This window comes from Pteronotus mesoamericanus, unplaced genomic scaffold (assembly GCF_021234165.1).
Source record: "Pteronotus mesoamericanus isolate MK-2021 breed Mesoamerican mustached bat unplaced genomic scaffold, CSHL_Meso_final contig_20, whole genome shotgun sequence".
NCBI lineage: Eukaryota > Metazoa > Chordata > Mammalia > Chiroptera > Mormoopidae > Pteronotus > Pteronotus mesoamericanus.
In genome coordinates, this window is record NW_026555085.1 from 76,286,460 (window position 1) to 76,309,343 (window position 22,884).

General features: G+C 39.6%; 1 protein-coding gene and 1 pseudogene across 5 annotated transcripts in view; one reads left to right on the forward strand and one right to left on the reverse strand.

Annotated features, from left to right (window-relative positions):
• NCOA7 (nuclear receptor coactivator 7) overlaps positions 1–6,649 on the forward strand; it is a 135,165-nt gene extending 128,516 nt beyond the window's left edge. For all 5 annotated transcript variants that reach the window (XM_054569926.1, XM_054569921.1, XM_054569924.1 and 2 more), the window contains 3 exons: positions 3,581–3,676; positions 4,060–4,133; positions 4,525–6,649. In XM_054569926.1, coding sequence (XP_054425901.1) covers positions 3,581–3,676; positions 4,060–4,133; positions 4,525–4,660 — 306 coding nt within the window. In that variant the 3' untranslated portion in view covers positions 4,661–6,649. The remainder of the gene's footprint in view (positions 1–3,580; positions 3,677–4,059; positions 4,134–4,524) is intronic.
• A 12,463-nt stretch (positions 6,650–19,112) lies between these two features.
• LOC129066920 (eukaryotic translation initiation factor 4E type 2-like) lies at positions 19,113–22,385 on the reverse strand (annotated as a pseudogene).
• Positions 22,386–22,884: the final 499 nt, after the last annotated feature.

A 22,884-nucleotide genomic window follows, 5' to 3' on the forward strand; every position in this document is an offset into this window, starting at 1 on the left:
GATATATCAAGAAGAAATTCCTTCACATTTTTAAGCTGTGGATGCCATTCTTCTCTTTCTGGTACTGAAGGCAGGTTTTACTTGACAACCATTCATTCATTCATTCATAAAATGTATAATGAGTGCCTGTTACATGTAGGGCACTATTATTCATTGAGAAGCTTGCTGTGAAGCCATGTAATTGGGATCATTTTAGGGGAAATAGTTCTTTGCTGTCATAAGTTGCCTTGGGAAAAATTAGCAGAGAAATGGGGTACCGAAGCACCTTTCTCAACCTTGCTCTTTTCCTGGGACTTTATGGCAGCTTAAGAGTTCTGTGGAGTACTTTAGCTGTTATCATTGTTACTAGTATTATTTCCTGATTGATGGCATTTAATCGTGATCCAACTGAATAGTGGGTAGAGTCAAGTTAAAAATTAAAAATAATAATAATAGAGGTTTAATGTTGAATTATTTAGGGTTTTAGTGGAATGTTTGAGGAGTTGGGTGCAATGTTTTTGACAAGATATGGCTATGTGGCTTTAGACCCCATACACAAATCCTCTCCATAAGATTGTTAACTTGTTGGGGAATGTGTTGGCTGCATAGAGCGGGTGTTGATGAAGCACAGTTTCACCCAGCACCCTGTTAACAGATATGTAAAGGAGGCCTGTAACTGAAGGTTACACTGTTTGTCAGGGGTGAATCTTACCGAACCTGGTGCCTTCACGTCACTTGCATTGTTTAAAGACACCTAAACTCTAACTTTTTTACCCCATCCCATCCACCCCCAAGGCAAGAATGTGTTTTTGCTGTGTTTGAGAGTATGGTAGGAAAAAAAGTATAACTTTATCTGGAAATGAATTATATAAAATTTTAATAGAAAAATATTACATCCACAGAATGGCAGTAATTAAGAAGCTCTGCCAGTTCAATCCCCGGTGCAACAACCATACCGGTGGGAACTACAAAAATAATAATCACTTGAAGTCTCTGGAAACTGTCCTACGGGCATACAAATGAAGAAACATTTGTTCAAGAAAATGTAACAAATCTTGGTAGTAACAGTGAGATCGGTGGCACTGGAAGCACAGCCTGTGCCCTCCACTCAGCCCCCAGGTCAGACTGACAGAAGCTTCACTCTGGGCGTGTGCTGACCAGAGGATGGGGCTCCCTCTGCCCCAGCTCCCAGGCAAGGTCCCCGGCACTTCTCATCCCTGCCCCAGATCACTGCTTCGGAAGCTAAATTGCACGCAGGGGTGGCCTAGAGGGAAAGGACTGTCCTCCACCCTGCGCTTACTCACAGGGCCGATGCTGTACATTGGACATGGCAGGCTGAGAATACAGGGGTCTCTGCTGCCTTTGTCCCAGCCTGTAGGGCAGAGTTCCGTGCCAGGTGAGGTGAGCCAGGGCCAGCCTCTACCCTGCCCAGCATCCTGCTCATAAAACAAGACTATTTGAGAGAAGGAAGCTGCTGTCCAGCCCCCAGCTCCAGAGCAGCGCCCCTAGCTCCAAGCTCCAGGGGGAGAGACAGACCATAAGATGCGGAGCTCTGAAGCTCTCCTCAGTGGGACTGACTTTATGTGGGAGAGTATGGGGAAGTTCAAGCCAAAGGGCCTCCAGAAACAATGCCAAAACAATTATGAGAAGCCTGGTAGCTCCATTAAGACAACGAGCTCAACTGTAGACCATCTAGTTTACCAGAGAGAGACAGGGAAAGAGGCAGCCAAGGAGAGCCTTCCTGGAGTCAGCATAGACTCACCAAAGGAACTGCCCCTGCAAAGCGGCCTGAATTTCATCACGTTAGGCTGGAGTAACCACAAGGCACTATGGAAAACAACAGAGCAATTATGCAATTAACAGTCTGATTTATACTAAATTCCAGTGAGGTATAGAAATATTAATCCTATATTGCTCTACGATGTTATTCTACTTTTTGTGGTATTGTGTTATATATATTACAGTGATTAAAAACCCAACAATAAGTTGTTATGATTACTACTTTCTATAATTTTTTATCTACCAAAGAAGCTGAAAGAAGAAAAGAGCGCAATTATGCATTTGTAGGTTTTGGTTTTTTTAATATTAATCTTCCTTTATCACTTCTGGTTGTCTTCATTTAATCTCATAGATTCCTTTGTTCTCTCATTGCCAAATATATTAAATTTTTATATGTTATAAACCCAACAATATTATTGTATACATACTATTTTATGCAATTGCTTTCTAAAAAGTTCATAGGAAAAAATAAAATGGACATTTTCTTACATAACCGCAATGTTATAAACCTAACAAAATTAACAGTAATTCTCTAATATTATCCAATCCTCAGTCCTTAAACAGATTTCTACATTTGCTAAGGAAATTTTAGCAAAGAAAAATATAACTATTTAGACTCTTGGGATGGGGGGGTAAAGGAGTAAGTATGGCTTTTCCTATTCGTTGATTAGAAGGGAACCCAGTTTCTTCCATGTATGGTCATTACCCTCGTTATATTTTAGCACATGCTTTAAAAAATAGATGCGTATCTCAATTGTATTTTAATTCTTTTACTGGAAGAGAACCAGAAGAAAGGAAATGGATTTTTGATGTTTTTGTTCTTGTTTACTCTTAGCAGCTCTATGGAAAAGTTTGTAGCAGGAAGTCTGAAGAACATTGGTTAGAAAGGGTTTCTAGACTTCTACACTACCTAATTTTTAGTATTTCAAGAAGCCAGAAATTGAGTCTAACTGTTAAAGAAGAGGTTCCATAATGATTATAATTCAGTTTGAAAAGTGGCAACTTTACTCAGCTAATCTCCATTTAAAGCAGCGCTTCTCAGAAGGAGTTCAGAATAGAAAGTATGTCAGAATTACCTATAGACATTTTCAAACTGCATGTCCTCACTCTTGCCAGCCCTCACTCTGGCAAGTACTGATCGGGATCCGAGCAGAAATACAGGAAGTTGAGGCAGCAGATGTATGTATTCTGAAAACGCTGCTGCTTTTACTCTCAGCAAGGAAAAATAGAAGAATCATTGATTCCAATACATCCAAATCACCTTTAAAGTCCATAGTACATGAAATTATTTTTTTCTTAAAAGCCAGTTTGAACAAGATATATTGAATCAGTCATGTTATGGATACAATTTTAATAAGCGTATGAGAACTCATTTTTACAAATTGAAAAAGAAAAATTTATTTCTCTGGGGAAATGTCTAGCTGCAATTCCACTTACAAAACACATAAGAGGCATGGCTTTGTTCTCTCAACACTCATTTCTGTGTGCAAGATGCCTCTTGTTTAATGTTCCCAATATGTCATCTGTAGTCACTAAAGGAAATATGTCTCCCCTAGTGGACTTTGGAAGTCTTTTAAAAATGAAACAATTGTTGGCCTTTGACAAATAAGTCCTCTGAGCCACTTGGATTCCAGTTAGAGCTGGAGACATTTGCTATATCTCTTTGTTGGTGGTCTCTGACGTTCAAGAGCTTCAATTTAGTAATGATATTTGCTGAATGAGGTATAATGCGATCTCAGGATTGTGTTAAAATATTTCAGAAAGTCTTTCTGTGGGAGGTTTAGGTTTGGAAGCAGCTAACGCTTCTGTTTTCTTTTCACAGATTTTTGGAGCATATGCCACCCATCCGTTCAAGTTCAGTGACCACTATTATGGCACAGGCGAAACTTTTCTCTACACGTTTAGCCCCAATTTCAAGGTACCTAGATGAGAGGAATATCTGATTTCCTCATGGCGCAGTGTCCGGGGTGGGGGTGGGGGTGGGGAGCTGCTGCTGGAGCCGCAGCTGGCCTGTGACCGCACCTGGCCTCACTCAGGCTTCGGTCAGCCCTTGATGAAGGTAGTACCCCGCCTGCTTGGGGCCCCGCTGTAGGCCCCGGGAGCTGCTCATCAGCATGTTCTGGGATCCAGGGAGGGATCGCAGGTCAGAGTCCCATGGGCCCAAGAGAGCTTCCCGACTTCATAACCCTTTTGGAGATCACATCCTGCCAGTGGGTCGTTACAGAGGTGCTCTTCTAATGTTCCGGTTTTGCTAATTCTCCAGATTAAAATGTCTATTCTGTCTTGTGCTTCTACCCTAAGGTCTTCAAGTGGAGTGGAGAGAACTCATACTTTATCAATGGAGACATAAGTTCTTTAGAACTTGGTGGTGGAGGGTAAGACTTTTGTTGTTGTTATTAATTTACCACCTGACCTGAGTGGGCCTGTTTTGACCCAGGTAACCAAAACCTTGGTGTCAGGTGATTTTAGCAAGTCCATGTATGTACTTACATTAATTAGGACAGTGGCCTAATATATGGCAGTAAGAGTCAGAGATAAAATGATTTATTTATGTGTCTAAATGAGGGACTATTACCACTTGTCTTTTAGGAAAAACAGGTCATTTAAATGAAATAAAGGAAATGCCCCCTTTGTTTTATAAGCAGTTTAGGGGTTTTGTCTGTCTGTAGCATAAAGGGAAGATGACTGCGGTAAGGAAAGACAGAAAGTGGGCCACATAAGTTTGAAATGTTTCCACCTTTGTTTTTTTTGTTTTAACCTCTTCAGGGGACGATTCGGTTTATGGCTAGATGCTGATTTATACCATGGACGAAGCAATTCCTGCAGCACTTTCAATAACGATATTCTTTCCAAAAAAGAAGACTTCATAGTTCAGGACCTCGAGGTATGGACATTCGAGTGAAACTCAGGCTGCCTTAACATACAATAAAAAGACTGGGTTTGATCAGCCCCGCTAAAGCTGGCTGGAAGACGAAGCGCCCGCCTAGACTGCCTCATGCCGCCATGATGCTTGCTTTCTGCCGTCATCGCAGAGCATGATCCCATTGCAGAGCGAGCCTGAGGGGCGCGTGTGGAGGGCAGACACTGACCAGAGAGGTTGAAAGTCCAGATGGTTGAAAGACTTTGTACTCCCACTTTCTTCAAATCCATGCAGTGAGGAATCAGAGTATTTATAGATGTATGAGTCGAATGCAATTTTTATTTTTGGTAACTGTGAAAAAAAAAAGATACTGTGGAAATATATACATGCCTTGTGTATTTATCAACATAATTTTCATTACCAAAATGTACAGCATACTATTGTTTGCCATGGAAAAGGTTAGTCTCATTTAGAAAAATTGAAAGTGCATAGCACTTAAAGGGATATGTATATGATTTTTTTAAAACTTTTATTTATTATTTCTAGTATATTGTCTGAAATGTGTTGCCAGTTTTTTTTCTCTTAATGTGTCAAATCTTGAAATAAAGAAATGTGCTGTTTGGCAACAATTCCATTTGATTTATACAGTTTTATATTGAGCTTTTTTTGCCCTGATTGTTTAGGGTGATAGATCTTAAATTGTGTGTGTGTGTGTGTGTGTGTGTGTATGTATATATGCTTACATACACACACATATATATGCTTAATTGTGAATTTTAAAAACTCATCACCAATGTTCATTGATTTGACTATTGTAGGCCAGCTCTCCATTTAGTCATTAAAAAGGTACATTTTTAGTTACTTATTCTGAACACAGTTGTGTAAAGAAGAAAAAGCCATTTCTCATAGTTACAGCTTGATATTTATAGAACTGGATACCTTTATGAACATAGACTAGAACAAACCCTGCTTTTGAAATGAAAATGTTTTGTTTCTTATAAACTCATTTATTAGTAACAAAAACTTTATTTTCATAGTGTTTCTGCATAATTTCCCCCAAGTTTTTACACTAACAAACAAGCCTCTGTTTTTAAAGAGACTGCTTTGTATCGAAGGAAAAATATCCAATTAACCCAATTGCCTTGGTTTCTAGACTCTTCTATTTGAGAAAAAACAATGCAAAGATGCATTCACACCAGAATTGGAACAAAAAGTAAAACCTATTTTTTAACATCAATCCATTTTCACATCACAAAACACTTTTATTAAATATAATAATAAAACCTTACTAAAAAGTTAACCAATATTATTGATTGCCAGAATATTATGAAAGCCAAAGACTGCTAATGGAAAAAATTTTCAAATAATAGCCAAAGCTGAGAAGTGATCTGTCATAAATTATACCCCCAGTGACCTTGGAAAGAAAAAAATTAATAACAAAAGTAGTATTTATGTAATTGCATTTAGAAAAATAATACACTTCTTTAAGCCTTAAGCTGGCAGAATATTTTCTTGAGATTATTCTCTTATTTTAGACTCTTCATAAAGGAGAACAAACAAATTGCCAAGTGGCCTTTTGTCAGATCAACAGTTATTTTACTCCACTTACATTCCATGCAAGTTTAAATGAATGCTGTAACGTCTGAAGTCTGTAGCCTGGATGTGCTTTCCCCTGAGTTTTTCTATTGAAAATTCTTGATGAACAACATACTGGCAGTTTAACCCTAATGTGCTCATTAAATAATGTGTTGGTGTGAGGTATCAGGAATGTCTCATGATGATCACGTTTACCGGTTACGCCATTTGCAACCATATGCTATTAACAAAACAGTCATTTTGCATATAACTCACTCTTACCTAGTTTAGTCCATGATATTATACGTACTTGTGAGAGCATATCCAGATGCTGTGTTCTCTATTTAAAACAGTATTGTCCAATTCGAAATGTGCGGGCCTTCATTTATGGATACCGAATATATGTAATGCAGTGCTAGCCCAATATTTTCAATAAAGGAATTTATGCATTCAGTGTGATTTTCTTTCCTGAGGATTCATTCAACAGGCATTTATTGGATGTTAGAATTTTTACTTGTTTGAGAAGATGGTGAAATATCCAAAACTAAGGTCCGATGCTCATGTTTTTATTTTTATTGCCACCCTGGAAATGCCTTCTTCATTCCCTGTAGCCACCCTCCTCTTCTCTCATCCATTCATGAAAACTGCTTCTGTTGTAGTGACTAGGGACAACGGTTGGCTCAAAATCTGCTAGTTTCCTTGTTCTTAGTCCTAGCCATTCTTGGAATAGCGACCTTCTCCTCTTAACATCTCTCTTTTGACCTACTTTCTAATTTCAATGGACACTTTACCCTCTGACCAGTTTTCTTTGGCATCCTGTCCCCTACCCCTGAAGATGAACCCCTGAGCAATCTTCATTGCTTCTCACTCCCTCAGGTCATGAGTCAACCCCAAAGTACTTGGGTGGGAGGGAGCAATCAAATGTCTCACCAGACTCTGTTGAAAATGAGGTAGAGACGTTCCCATGTAACAGGCCCCCAGGGACACCCCAAACTAGTGTGAGAAGTAATATTGTCCCTCATTTGATTTTATTTGCCTTACTTCCTTTTAAAGTTGCAGAGGTATGTGAAACAAGACTAATAAAACAACTACTTTCCTTTAGAGGAAGGCATTGAAAATCTCTTCAGCCAGAAAGGGAAGCTAAGATTCATGTTCTTCTTAAGATGCCTGACCAATTTTTACCAATATAATCAGATAAAGAAAGGGAGATCAGAAGCCAAAGAAAATTTCAGAAACACAAAGTGAGTCATCCTCGCCCCTTGTGCAAGTATCAAAAGTACCTTTAACCACTTCCTTCTGCCTTAATCAGGTCACAGACTCCTCATTTAGGGGAAGTCCTATCCTCAAAGCATTCAGCCGCTGCTCCCTCTTCCTGGCCTATGACCATTATCCATAGTGATCTCTTAACAGACCATGTCTTCACACCAACATCTGACTTCTGACCCTTCTATTTCAAATCTCTAGTGGCCGACAATAAAAACTAAATAGGGCCTCAGTCCTCTCTAGTGTGGTCAATCGAGCCATGAAAATGATGTTTTCTAATAGAATATCTTTGGTGACCTGTTGTTTATCTTCTAGAATCAGGTGTCCAACCTGCAGCCCACAGGCCACATGCAGCTAAGGATGGCTGTGAATGTGGCCCAACACAAAATCATAAATTTACTTTAAACATTATGAGTTGTTTTTTTTTGTGATTACGTGTCACAATGTATTTAGTGTGTGGCCCAAGACAACTCTTCTTCTTCCAGTGTGACCCAGAGACGCCAAAAGTTTGGACACCCTGTATCTAGATCGATGCTACCCAATAAAACATTCTACATAATGGAAATGTTCCAGAATTTGTGTTGTCCTTCTCGGACAATGCAAGACTACCTACCATACTAGTCTTGAACTATTGAAATGGGACCTGGGTAATTGAGCAACTGACATTTTAAATTTCATTTCAATTAATTTAAATTTAGCCACATGTGGCCAGTAGCTCCTGCATTGAACAGCACAACCCTAGATCAAGGTCAAGATATGGCTCAACCAAATCATATTTCATCAGCAATGAACTCAGACTGGTACTTCCTCACCAGATATTACTCCATCACCAAAAATAACCTTTAGATCTCAATGCTTTGTTTTGGCTCCACTATATGGGTCTTCACACAGCTTCATACCACCTAATATGATAGTGTGTGTCTCACTGTTTAGGGAGTTAGCTAACAAAGCCACCAGAACTCTGAGTTCCCTGAAGGTCTTTCCAAATTGAAAACTTGGATCTCTATAGGATTATTGATCCTCATCACTAACCAAAGGCAAAGATTTCTCGCCTTGGCTATTGGCATGTGTTTTATTCTTATACTGGACAGTCTACTGCCCATGGCAGCCCTGTAGGATGCCATATCCCCCATCCACAATGCATGAGGGACCACACGACGGATAAACGGATTATTCCTTACATAGAATTGGGCACCCTTTCTCCGAACCACCAAGGAATAAAGGAATCACCAAGAATGCCTCAGGCAGTTCTATTCAATGACCAATTGTCCTTACTAAGCTTGCCAGCTGGGAGCTACATGCACACCCTGAGAACCTGCTTACACGCGGAGAAAGTTTCAGCATTATCCTGTTAGAATGAAGGGTGATCAAAAGGTGTAAGAGAAAGACCATTAGATAATTTCAGTGTCCTAGTCACCCATCAACAAGTGTGCCATCAACCACTCCCCTTCTAGGGTTAGAAGAAGTAACCCTGACCTAGCTTAACATAACCTTGAGGAAAATGCTAAACATGAAACACATTCACACTCAATAAACTTGGATGACAAGGCGTGTCTTCTCATGTCTCTGCAGCTAAAAAATCATCCTTACCCTGACACGCTTCAAAAACATTGGAACTCAGCCAGTCAGTTCAGCCTGCAATCCCCACAGCAATTTTTGGCTTAACCTCGATTTCCACTGGCTAATGAATCAGCCACATTTTACCTGAGAGCTGACTAAAACAGCCCTTTCATCTTTGAAGACTCCAATTAACAGTAAGAAAATTTATACAAAGATATGCTGCATTAAGGTGTCGACCTTAAGAGTTGTTAAAAGGCCCCACTATTACTCCACACCCAGTACGTCCTAAGCTTGTTCCTTGCAGTGTCAAGAAAGCCTATTGTAAGCTTTCTTTGAATGTTCGCAAAATTAGCTATGAATGATGTGTGTGCATGTGCACAATTTGCTTGGTCTATATTTTTAAAATGCATGCATTTTTTCATACATGAGGAGTTGCATAATTACAATTTCTTTGTGTTTTAGATCCTCCAAAGGGTCAGAAAAGTAGATAGGCTTGACCAGGGGTGTCTCAGAGTGAGTTGAGAGGATATGGCATGTGTCCCTTTCAGCAGGTCATATAATCAGATCACCCAGGCAGAACTCAACTTCTAAAGACTTCAAAAGGCAGCAAGCATAGCAGTTAAAGCATGAATTCTCTGCAGCCAGACATCCTGAGTTTGAATCTCAGCTCTAGAGTTTTGCAGCTGGTGAGCTTGTTGGTTAAGTAATTGAACCTCTATGGGCCTCGTTTTCCTGATCTATAATGTGAGGATACTAATATTGTAATAACAACAACCTCATGTTTGTATGATGATTAAGGCACTTAAAATAGTCCCAGGCATGAAGTAAGCACTACTTAGCATTAGATAAAATAATGGAGGAATGCCTTCTTCAAGTGGAGGAATCAACTAATGATGCGAAACTTGCAAAGGAAAGTTTATCTTCCAAGGCAGCAACTTAGTTTTTAAAAACTATTTTCAGACATATTGCAATGGCTTCTATGTGCTCTGTAGGCATTTTTATTTAGACATTATTTAAGTTTTCTTTTTTAAATTATGGAACTAATACTGTTCATGGTAGTTTCCAAACAGTCCAGAAGTGAACTCAGTAAAAGGCAAACATTTCCTTTCCTGCATTCCCAGAGGTAACAACCACAAAAAGTTCCTTGTGTTTACTTCTAGAGTATTTCTGTGCACTTATATATATATATATCTTCTTCATGTTAACAGACATATTATACATGCTGTTCCTCAGTTTGCCTTTTAAATTTAACGATGCACTGTGAACATTTTGTATCGGTATATGTGGACTTACCTCGTTCTTCAGTGCATGGGTCATCATTGCTGAAACAGTTCTTCATGAAAGGACTTTTTTTGGCTACTACATACAATTCTTAGAGAACATCCTTGTATAGAGAACTTTGTGTTGTTATGACTGTATATTTCTGAGATATTTTTTAGCAGTAGGTCAAAGAGTGTATGTGCTTTTTATTTTAAAAGATACTATTAATTATTCCTCCATAAAAGTTATACTAGTTTATACCAACTGTGTATGATATGCCAGTTAGTTACCTCGCACACTCTCATTACTAGTTTTATCAATCTCTTTCATTTCTGCCAAAATGGTATCTTATTTTAATTTTCATTTTATAATCATAAATGGTGTTGAGCATCTTTCCACCTGTGTTGGCTATATTAAATCTTTTTTTCCTGACTATGTCCAAGTCATTTGTCTGTTTTACTACTGAGTTATTCATAATTTTACTGATTTTTTCTTTATTATTTATTTTTGGAGAGAGAGAGAGAGAAACACCAATTTGTTCCACTTATTTATGCATTCAGTAGTTGATTCTTATATGTACGCTGACCAGGGATCAAACCTGCAATCTTGATGTTTTGGGATGGCACTCTAACCACCTGAGGTACCTGGCAAGAGCATAATTTTACTGATTTACTGATTTTACTGATTTGTAAGCTTTCTTTTTATGATGTTTGTGCATGTGCACAATTTGCTTGATGTATATTTTTAAAATGCATGCATTTTTCATACATGAGGAGTTTCATAATTACAATTTCTTTGTATTCATAGTTCTTAATCATTTCTGTTATAACTTGTGGACTGTAATTTTTTAGGTCAAGTCAAATTTATTCTGGATAATTTTCACTCCTTACTTAAATACCTTCCAAAGTATATATTAACACTATCCTCCCCATTATCTAAAATGCATTCTCCTGCTGACTTTTTTGCTAAATTACACTCCCAACCCCATTAAGAAATAACCTCCTCCAAGATCAGTTTCACTTTGCTCCAGCCTCTAATCTTGTTAACACAGGTCAACATCATCAGGAAAGGTCTTGTGACAAGAACTGAATGTTCATCTTAAGTACCTTCTTCCACTGAGTAGGCTACAGCTAAGCAAGTTTGATGGACATCTTCTGCCTAGATCTCCAAATTCTGCCACAATGACTTGCTGAGGAACAATCGATATACAAGTATTAACAATAATAATAGTGTTGAAGAAGAGAATGAGTGGTACAGGTAACACTTATTTATCATGACCCTCTTCTTTTTTTTTTTTTTTTTGGTATAAGCATTATCTTACTTGAGCCTCAAAACAAAGATAGTATAATTGTCATCTCTGTTTTAGGGTTGAGGAAACTAATTTTTCAGGAGGTTAGGTAACTTGGCTGAAGTCACAGAGCTCATGAGGGTTAGAGCCAGGATATGTTTAGTTATAACTGACCCCAGAGCTGATCTCTTAACTACAACAGAACATTGACCTTTTCAGCCTCTCTAACATCTCCACCATCTGGTTACTCACACTCTACTTAACCACCTCAGGCACCAGGATCCATAGACCTCTACTGCACAAAGCAAGCTCTTTAATGATGGGAGCTCCTCTGTGGCTAGCCAGTTCTTATCCACTCTTACGTGCAGGACTCCTAGAAGGCATTGGATAAATGCTAATCAGGTTTAACTGAACTGAGTGTATAACCGAAGGACATGAACCCCAAAGGATTAAAGGATCTGTCCAATGTGGCCAAGCTGGAACTAAAACACAAGTTTTAGACCCCTTGGCTTTCCTTCCCTTCCCTCCCTGCTATACAATGCTCAGTCACAAGTCTACATACACCATTTTTAAGATTGTGCTGCAGGAAGGAATGATCCTCTATCTGCTCTACTTCTTCCCTCTGGGTTTTAGGGGTGTAAGTAAAAGAACCCTGGGGAAGTGATTTCTGGGGCCTGGGGGGAACGTGAGGCTGCCTCTGGGAAAAGAATTCCTTCATTTTCAGATCTCTTATTTATTGGCATTCTGGAAAATGTGGACTGAAGAGAAGTTCCAGGGTCTCATGGATTTAGAGCAGTGATAGTGAATCAAATTCTGTTTCCAGAAGAGAAACTTAGAAACTGGTTCAGAAAAACACTGAGATGAAGATCAAACTATTCACTGAGTTTGCAATTAGGTGGCGGGGTTGAAAGAAGAGTGGAAAGACATATGATAAAGTGGATTCTCCAGTGCTAACTTGTATCAATTTTGAAAAGAAGAGATATTAGTCAAAAAAAATCAAGAAGGACATTTTACAAAGAGTATTTTTCATAAAACATAACCTGGGCAAAGTCATAAATGCCCAGTACTGTGTAAGCACGCAGCAAGTGTTAGCTCAATACTGACACCTCTACTCATTAGCAAATTACTTAAACTCTCTGTGTCTCAGTTCACTTATCTGTAAAGTAAGAGCAATAGTACCTTCCTCAAAGAGATATGAGAATTAAATTGGTTAATATGTGTAAAAATGCCATTGTAATATAGACATTTAGACATTTACTTCTTAGGGACATGGTTTTTTTCTTCTCCCTTCGACATTGCTTCTAAGATTCCTTCATGTAGCTGTTAAGGCAGCTATATTTCCTTTGTGTGTGTTTAATATTCTACTATGTAAACATACCACCATACCACTATTTATCCGTTCCCCTGTCAGTGGATAGATAGTGTTGCTTGTAGTTTTTATACTTTTCATTTTGTACTTACTCTGGCCATTCTCCACAGGCCCACGTGAAAGCATCATACAGGGATAGAATGACCAGATCATGGGGTATATGAATATTTGGCTTCCTAAGATAACCTACAATGTTTCACAAAGTGATTGTATCATTTACATACCCATCAGAACCCTTTGTCCAATATCTGATAGATTTCTTAGTTTTTGCCAGTTTCAAGATTGTGCAATTTTATTTCATTGTGGTTTTAATTTACATTCCATGACAATTAATGAGGATGAGCAAGTCTGAGTATGTTTCTTAGTCATTCATATTTTCTTGTTTGTGAGATGTCTATTCATGTCTTCAGCCTGTCTCTCCTAGTTTGTTTTCCAGAAAGAGGACACATGAAATCCTTGCTGTTCCTGCCTTAAGAATAATAGGTATTAGTGCAGTCTGTTAACCCTATCTACTTCTCTGAGGAGGACAAATAAATAACATAATGATAATCACAGAATCTGGGGCCCTACAAAGGTATTTTCTCAGAAGTCTTCCTTAAATTGGCAGTATCTAGGAAGTGGGATGAAAAGGGAAGATATTTGTTGGTTTCTGTTTTGCTTTATAGGTTTGGGCATGTGTTGGCACTTACTAATTTGGTTATGTGATTTTTTTTTTAATAGAAGCAATATCAAGCAGTTCAGTTGTAATAGTAGTAAACATTTATTGAGCGCTTAGTGCTAAGTACTGTTCTAAGCACTTGACATGTATTATCTCAATTCAGCTTCGTAATAACTTGTGATAGTAATGAGATAGGTACAACCATTATTATTTCCCAATTGAGGAAACGGAAGCCTGGAAAAGTTAATGACTTGTTCAAGGTGGAGTCACTACTAAATGGTAGAAATGGGCTTCAAGTTGAGGGGGTCTGACTCCCTAGCCCATGAGAGGGTAAGAAAGAATTGAAGAGAGAAAGATCCTGAGCAGAAAGTACTAAGATGTTAGGCTAGATTGAAAGGTGCTGGGAGGAGTGCTTGCAGAGGTGTGAAGAGGAATTGAAGTTCAGGTTTTCAGAGAATCTGAGGAAACATGTTAGAATTTTGTGACAGGAATGAGTTGTGTTGAAGAGGAATAGAGGCAAAGGGCAGGTGCTTGAAAAGTTGTGACTCAGGGACTTCGATGCTGTCGCCTGAGCTAACAGCTGGAGCTTGGCAGCATTTGCAGGTTGACGATGAAGCTTTCTGTGAATAGGACACAGTAGCCTAGCAGGCGGTGGATGATGGTGATTATGCTTCACGCTAGGGCGCGAGACTCAGAAGGGTGCAGAGGGTGGGGAGTTGCCAACTGTTAGCAATGGAATCACCTGGAACTGGCAGCTATAAGCTTGAAGAATATTCACACTGTTTTCAAATCTCTCTTCACACATTGGAAGGTGGGGATAAAAAGCCGTTTTCATTTGTCAAGGCTCGGCGGAAGCGCCATCCTTGGCGGAATGCCAGGTAGCAGTTAAAAGAAGGTGAAGGCATGGTTCTGTGAAGAGGTTGAGTTTGCAGATTAGAGTACTTACAGGAAATTGTGCCTTTACAGTGGAAGGAGTTTCAAAGAAGTCAGTGGTGGAAAAAATTGGAGGCAGGGGAAAGTAGCATAGGATAGTTTGGCTATGGGTAAAGAGAAATGTTTTTCTCCAAGGATAACTAATAAGAACCAGAATTAATGGTGAGATGTGATTTATTGGCCTTGAGATTATGAAGAAATACAGCTATGAATTTGACAAGAAAATTGACATTAACTTCAAGATGATGGAGGTGTACCGCTTTACACAGAACTGCTCTCTGTTGATTTCGGGGAAACAGTGCCTCTGGTGCTCCTAAAAAGGGTGCAAGATGGACCCCTCTATCACCCACAACTAAGTGATCCCGTGTGGGCTCATTCATCTTCCTGTGCCCCATTTTTCCCACTTCTGAAATGGGGTTAATAATATCTACTCTCTGAGATGCCATGAGAATAAAATTTATGTACATATAAGTACCTTCAAAAATCATAAAAGCCGGACAAAGATGAGTTAGGATTATTATGGTATTAGTCATATCAGATTTTGTTTTACTGAATTCTTTATCAAAAATGCAAAGTCCAAGTGTAACCTTGTTCTTGATAAAAAGGAAGAATTACTTTCAATGATTTGTTTGAAAATAGGGCCTTTAGGAAAGCATTATGAAAAAAAAGCAGAAGTGTCTGCATCATATTCTGTAGACAAATAAAATAATTGGTCAGGGAAATAACACGAATGAGAAAGTCATTACAAGGAAAAAGGACTTTTTCTTTTGTCATTCTTTCCATTACAAATGATTTACAGTTTCCATTTAAGAACAGGTCAGCACTTCCCTTAAAGTCCTTTAGCAAAGATCAAATAGCCGCAAGTTGGGACTCTGGGGCACTTGCCAGTATTTATTCAAAAAGTGCTCTAAGTAAGTCAGTTAAGAATCAAACTGGGAATTTCTCTTCTCTCTCACAGACAAACACTCCTTCTTCCCCTTCTTTTGCCTAGACAGCTCACCCATTTCAACCGTGAAGGCCAATGTATACACAACAGTTAGTAGCAGGCAACAGCCACTTTATCCTTTATTTCCTTTTATACTATTTTTCTTAAGGAAGGAGAAATGCAGTCATGCTTGTTTTTCTTTCACCTTCTGAAAAATCTAATATTCTTCAGACACTGGTAAAGTAGCAAAATCTTATTTTTATTTACTAAATATAAGCCAGGGAAGGTTTTTGTATTTATGTTAAAAAAAATTCTATTTAGGATGTGGAAAAGGGGTGTCCAATGTTGGGATAATTTATGGGATTAAGATAAACCCACCCACATGCTTACTATAGCCTCTGTGTGGCTTACTATAGCCACTAAAATAGAAACACTACACTGTATCAGACATATGGTCATAGCAGCTCTGTGGTTCATCTCTGCCAGGAATACCAAGAAATCTACCTGAAAATGCCCTGTAAATTTCTGACATCAGAGTTGAACAACTCAAAAATTTATATAATGAGATTGTTTATGAAACAAAGAATGATTAAAAAAAATTAAATCCATCTGAAATCCTGAATTAAAAAAAATAGGATGTTTTCCTTGTGAAAATGCAATATATTTTCATTGTTGTAGATGTAAAATATACAGATAAAGTATAAAAATATCAAGCCATATTTATCAATCCAAAGATCACCGTGCAAATATATTTGGTATACACCCTTTCAAGCATTCTCTTACAAATCCATATGTATATTTAACAAACATGAACTGTTCTAGACACATCCTCTTGCGACCTAGTGAACACGTGCATGTGCCAATAGCACCATAGTTAAGAATACAGATTCCATGATGCTGCTTGCGTTTCGGTGCTTTGTCCATGACTTTGTCAGTGACTAAATGGGATGACCTCAGGCCAATTTCTTAATCATTCTGCTGATGGAACTGGAGGTTTTGAGCAGAGAAGTGATAGGATCTAGTTCTGGATGGATGAGGTTGCCGTCAGCCAAGATCAGAAGTCTGTGAATAAGAGAGGTTTGTAGTGGGGAGATCAGCAGCTTAATCTATTTGACATCTGAGTGGGAACATCAAGTGTGCAACTGGGGTTTGATTTGGAGAAAGGTACGAATAGAGTTAGAAATGTGGGAGTCATGGGCATGTAGATATTTAGAGCTTTGAGACTAGAGGAAATCAAGAGAGTAAGTATAGATAGAGAAGAGCAAGGAGTAAGCCATGGGGCACTCTCACACTAGGAGTTTAGAGAACAGGTACAGAAAAGGGAATTTAAAACGTGACAAAGGTGGTGTTAATTCGTGTGGAAAGGATAATGAGTTAGTGCAGCTTCCTCAGGTTGCAAGGACTGGAGACACCGGAGTAAATGAACTTGAATGATGTATATTTACTTAGAGTTGGCAGCAGTCACTCTACTCCTGTGCTCAGATGTTCCAGGGCTTCTGCCTCTCCTGATCTTTATCAGCATGGCTACGGCCTCTGATATTCTTTGTGTGTATACATTCTTTTTTCCTGTGAATAATGTGTGCTCTACTTGCTGCCTGGAATGTATGTATTAAACGCACTAGAACCAGGCTTCTTCCCCAATCCCAACAGTAAAACTGCCATTTACCAGCTTTATCCATGACCTCCATGCAATTCCCGGTTCTCGTCTCATCCTCTCAGCAGCCTTGGCAGGGCTGCTCACTCCGCTCTGTCTGAAGCAATGTTTGTTTTGCCTCCAGCACCCCACTCTCTCCTGGTTCTTCTCCTGGTTCTCACGGGCCACTTTTTTCAGTTGTTTCACGGTTTCTCATTTTTCTAATTTCTAGATGCTGAGGAGCCCAAAGCTCAGTCCTTGGAACTTTCCTCTTTTCTATCTATACTTACTATGTTGGTGATTGCTTTTAATTTCATGAATGTAAATACTATATTCTAAAGATTCTCTTTTGAACTTGAGTTTCATATATCTACCTACCTAACGACATTGGCACTTACATGTTCAATTAGGCCACTGCAGCACATTGTATCATTGTTCAAAATAAGTTTTTCCTTTTCCATTCCTAGGATTACATTTAACCCCGTTTTGCTGATGTCAGGATTGACCGTGTGACTTTAGTTTTTTAAAAAATATATACATTATTTTTTTTTAAGATTTTATTTATCTTTAGAAAGGGGGAGGAAGGGAGAGAAACATCAATGTGCAGTTACATCTTGTGTACGTCCTACCAGGGACCAGGCCTGCAACCCAGACATGGGTCCTGTACTGGGAATCGAACCCTCAATTCTTTGGTTTGCAGGCCAGTGTTTAATCCACTGAGCCACACCAGCCAGGGCCATGTGACTTTCTTTGGTCAGTGACATATGAATTGAAGTGACATGTGCCAGTTCTGAGAAGAAGCCTTAAGGGGCCATCATGTGGCTGTACTGTGCTCTCTCTTTGCTCTGTTCTAACACTGGAAACATCCCTGCTCCCTCAGGCTGGGTCATGGGATGAAGTCTTCACAGCCAGAGCCAACGTGCGATGGACACAAATGTGAGCAAGAAATAAACCTTTTTGTTCTAAGGCATTAAGATTTTTAACATTGTTTACTGCAAAAAAACGTAGTGTACAGTGCAGTAAAACGTAGACAGACTAATACAATGTCTCAGTATAATACACTCACAGCTGAATGCCTGGTCTTCTCCGCCCAAAGTCTGCTTTTCCCCCATGTTAGTAAACCCCAGCTTCAACTTTACAGTTTTCAGACTAAGAACCTTGGAGTTGTCCTTGATTACACTTGGTATCTCCTACTCTACATGAACTAAAAACAAGCAAAAAGGATAAAACTTGCTGTTGAGTTTATAGTCAGTAAGGATGAAACAGAATACAATAATCATAGTAAGTTAAATGTATAATATTCAAATATTTATATATAATAATATTACTATGTAATATTAAATATTTAAATTTAAATATCTAGAATGTAATCGATTCTATGGAAATAATAGAACAAAGTAAAGGGGAAGGGAGTGCTGGGGGCGCAAGTGAGCAGGTAGGTTGCCGGGGTGGTCAGAGCTGACCTCGCTGGGGAGAAGCATTTGAGTAAAGACTTGAAGGAGGTAAGAGGCATAATCTGCATGATAATGGTAGAGTCCATTCCAGGCAGGGGGACAGCCACTGCAGAGACCCACATGTGAAACCATGCCTGGCTGGCACAAGGAACCACAAGGAGTGCAGTGTGGCTGGAGCAGGGGAAGTGAGGAAAATATTGGTAGTGGCTGATATAAAAATGTCCAGAGCTGGGCAGGTGGCATATCATGTAAACACTTATGGGTCCTCATAACTTTACCTTTACTCTCAGTGTGACAAGGAACCACTGGAGCATGTTGAGCAGAGGACTGACATTATTTCTCTCTCTCTCTCTCTCTCTCTCTCTTTCACACACACACACACATTTTTTAGTTTAGCACCACTTATTAAGTGATCCCAGCTGTTACTGTAGCTGCTGCATGTCAGCCTGTTCTTATAACCTAAAATGCTCTTCCAATTTCCCTTGTCCAGGACAGAAGGATCTCCCAGGTAGCACGCCAAAAGAACAAGAGACTCCGACGATGCCAGCTTCAATGATGATGCCATCCAGGCAGGGGTCACGGTCCGGTCAACCTCAGCTGCGGCTCCCAGAGGTTTTGAAAAAGGAGCCTTGCGGGGCCTAGCCTGCTAGGCATTTTGATGCCGTCAGTGTGGGTTTTGTATTCCAGGATGGTGTCGGGAGGTAGTTTAAGCACTCGCTGAACAGCATCCTGGATTCGGGCTGTGGTTGCTTGGTCGCCGGCAGTCTTATTCCATACTGAAATAATGTCCTCCTGAAACCAGGCGGAGACCACAGCCGCACGGGTCTCCTCTCCAACCATGAACTGTTTCCCCAGCGTGGCCTGGATGAGAGATTCCCAGCAACAGGCTGCCAAGCCCTTCCGTAGCTGAATAAGCCTCTTGCCACGATTTTTTTTTGCTTCATCCTCGAACATGGGTTTGATTCCTTCTTCGAAGAGGTGGAAGTCATGGTGGCCTGTAAGGCCTGTGAAGCCTCAAGAATTGCTCCACAGAGGCGAAGGTGCCAACCTGTTCGATGTTCTATTCTCAGCCCTGTGAGCTGGTGGGTCGGCTGGGCATTTTCCCCGAGTACCAGAATGTGTGGGGTTACTGCGGGGGATGATCTGCCGGTCCAGGGTCAACAGCCTTCCTCTTGCTGCGGCTCTGACCTTGGTCTCATGCCGCTTTTTCCTTCTCATCATCTTTCTGTGTGTTGTTTTCTTCATTCCGATCATGGTCCCTACTGTTATCTTCAATGTTTCAAACTTTTTATCCTTTTTCCCTTGCCACTGCCTCGCAGTGTGATTTCCACTTCTCCTGCTCCTGTATTTGACCTACATTTTAAAAGGATCCCTCTGGCTGCTGTGTTAAGACTAGGCAGTAATGAGCGTGGGAAGAGGGTTGGAAGTAGAGAGACCAGTCAGGTTATGGAATAATTCACATGAGAAGTAGTGGTGACTTAGTCAAGACTGATATAGTGATAACATCAGATTTTGGATGTCCTCTAAAGAATTTTGTGAAGGACTGGACATGAAGAATTAAAGAGGAGCATCAAATGTGATTTTAAACTTTTTGTCCTGAGTTGATGGCACAATGGAGTTTCCCTCAACTAAAATAGTAGCAGGTTTTGGAAGGGAAAGAGGAGCTCTCTCCATAGAAGCTCAGTTTCAGACATGTTTTTAACATATTCATGGGATGGTTGAACAGGTATTTGGTATTCAAGTGTGGAGTTCAGGGAAGATGTCTGTACCAGAAATTTAAATTTGGGAGTCGTTGGCATACATGGGTATTCCTTGAAGATATTGTGGGTTAATTCCAGGCCACCTCAATAAAATGAATATTGCAATAAACTGAGTCACAGATTTTTCTGACTTCCCAGTGCATATAAAAATTATGTTTATACTATATTGTAGTCTATACTCTAGTGTGTTCAGTGTGCAATAGCATTATATCTAAAACTGTACATACCTTGATTTAAAAATACTTTGTGTCCTAAAAACTGCTAACCATCAACTGAGCCTTCAGTGAGTCATAATCTTTTTGCTGGTGGAAGGTCTTACCTTCAATATGTAAAAAAAAAAAAAAAAAATGAATTATCTGTGAGGTACAATAAAGAAAAGTGCAGTAAAACAAGGTGTGCCTGTATATGGTGTTTATTTAAAACCACAGACTGTGTGAGATCACCAAGAGATTGAGTGCAGCTAAAGAGAAGAATCTCATTAAGTTGTACACATTAAATATGTGCAGCTCTTTATATGAGAGAGAGAGAGGAGATGAGAAGCACCATTAGTGATGAGAGAGGTTTGGAAGAAGAGGAAGCGGCCAAGGATACTGAGAAGAAACAGCTAATCAAGTAGAAGGGAAGCTGAAGAAGGGTGGTGTCCTGAACCAAGACAATGAAAGTTTATCAGGGGGAACAGAATGATAAACTGTTCCTGAAAAGGCAAGCTTTGAGAAGTGACCGTTAGATTCGGGGACATGAAGGTCATTGGTCACCTTAACAGAATAGTGCGGATGAAATGATGGCAGTGAAAGCCTGCTGGGAGACAGCGTGAGAGGCGAGGCAGGGGAGGGTTCACAGGTGTTTAGACAACTTTTGGGAGGAGTCTGGATGCAAAGAAGAACAGATAAATGCGTCAGTAAATGATGGGGAAAGCAAGGACAAATAAAGGCTTTTTAAAAAAAATCCTCACCTGAGAACATTTTTTAAACTCCCCTCTCCCCCACTTTTTTTTAGAGAGAGAGAGAGAGAGAGAGAGAGAAACATCTATCGGTTGCCTTCTTATACATGCCCTGATTGGCAGAGTGAACTTGCAACCTGGGTATGTGCCCTAATCAGGAATTGAACCCTTGACCTTTTGGTCTGTGGGACAACTCTCCAACCAACTAAGCCACACTGGCCAGGGCAAGCCTTGTTAATTATGGTATGGTATTTAAACTTGGCTTTTAATAAAGGCTTGCTACTGATAATAATAATGTGACTTACATCCATATCTTAAATTATTTTTAAATAAGATGATATCCTGATGCATCATTCTATGTGCAACACATTCATGGTTTTTTCATGTCATGTTTTTAACCAAGAAAAGCAGCTAAAGAAATGAGAATTATGGGTAAATTCCCCATTAATTAACTTTCTAAGTTGGTCATGGTAACTATATAGTAAATACTAGAAAATAAGAAACTTGACCTCTAAAATTGAAAACATTATTGTCTAAAGTAGTAGCCAGATTGTTAGTTGCTTCAAGTTTATCCTGGTTAGTATCATGCAGGATAAATGGCATTACAAAGCATAACCCAGTCTCTGTCTTATGAACACTAAAGCTTCTGTATTTAAATGAAAGTGAACCATCTGATCACTTAAGTTGTTTTACTATCACTACATATTGGTAATAATCATTAAGATTTATTGAGATCTTTATGCTAGGCTTCCAGGCTCTAGTTCTCACAACAATGTTTGCATTAAGCATCATTATTAGCATCATTTTATCGAGAAGAAACAGATAGCCTCAGCACAGAAAGATAAATAACTAAAGTCTTCACAGATGGTAAGTTGTAGAATTGTCTGACTCCAGAACCAGCTCTGAAATAGAGCTGCTGCTAGCCCATATGCTATTCTTATGCAATTAGAAAACAGCATTCCATTTTGCAAGTAAAATTTTATTGTTACACAACCTGAATGGCTATTTCCCAGGGCAGCTATCCAGAGCACCACTTGTAGCATCTCTGTCTGTGCACTCACAACCGCCTATACTTCTTGCCTTTCCCCACACCAGGACGCATACTCCAGCCACTTTTCAAATACTTGGTGTTGCTCCTCCCATTTCCATGGTCGGCAATTACATCAAGTTTAGAGTTGGGGAATGGGAAGCAAGTCTTTGTAAGTGCCAGGTAAGAGAAGCCATTGCAGTCTTCACTAAAAATAAAGTCAGGACGGGTGTAACTTGAGTGAATGTGTGTGCCAGCATGTAGGTGAAAGGTCTCCTGAGTAAGTGTGTGCGGCCATATACACCCAAGGTGGGTTTTTGTAGGAGTCAGCTCACCACTGCTCCAGAACTTGGTCAGGAGGCTTGGAATATGCTTTTATATGAGTTAATATTTGTCAATGATGTGAATTAGCCTTATTTGTGCTGTACTTTTTAAAGAATATATTTATGTTATTTAGAGAGAGGAGAAGGGAGAGAGGAAGAGAGGAAGAGAAACACTGATAGAGAACCATGGATCAGTACATGTCCCCACTGGGGACTGGACTTGAAACCTAGGCATGCGTCCTGACCAGGAATTGAACCTGTGACCTATCGCTTTGCAGGACCATGCCCAACCGAGCCA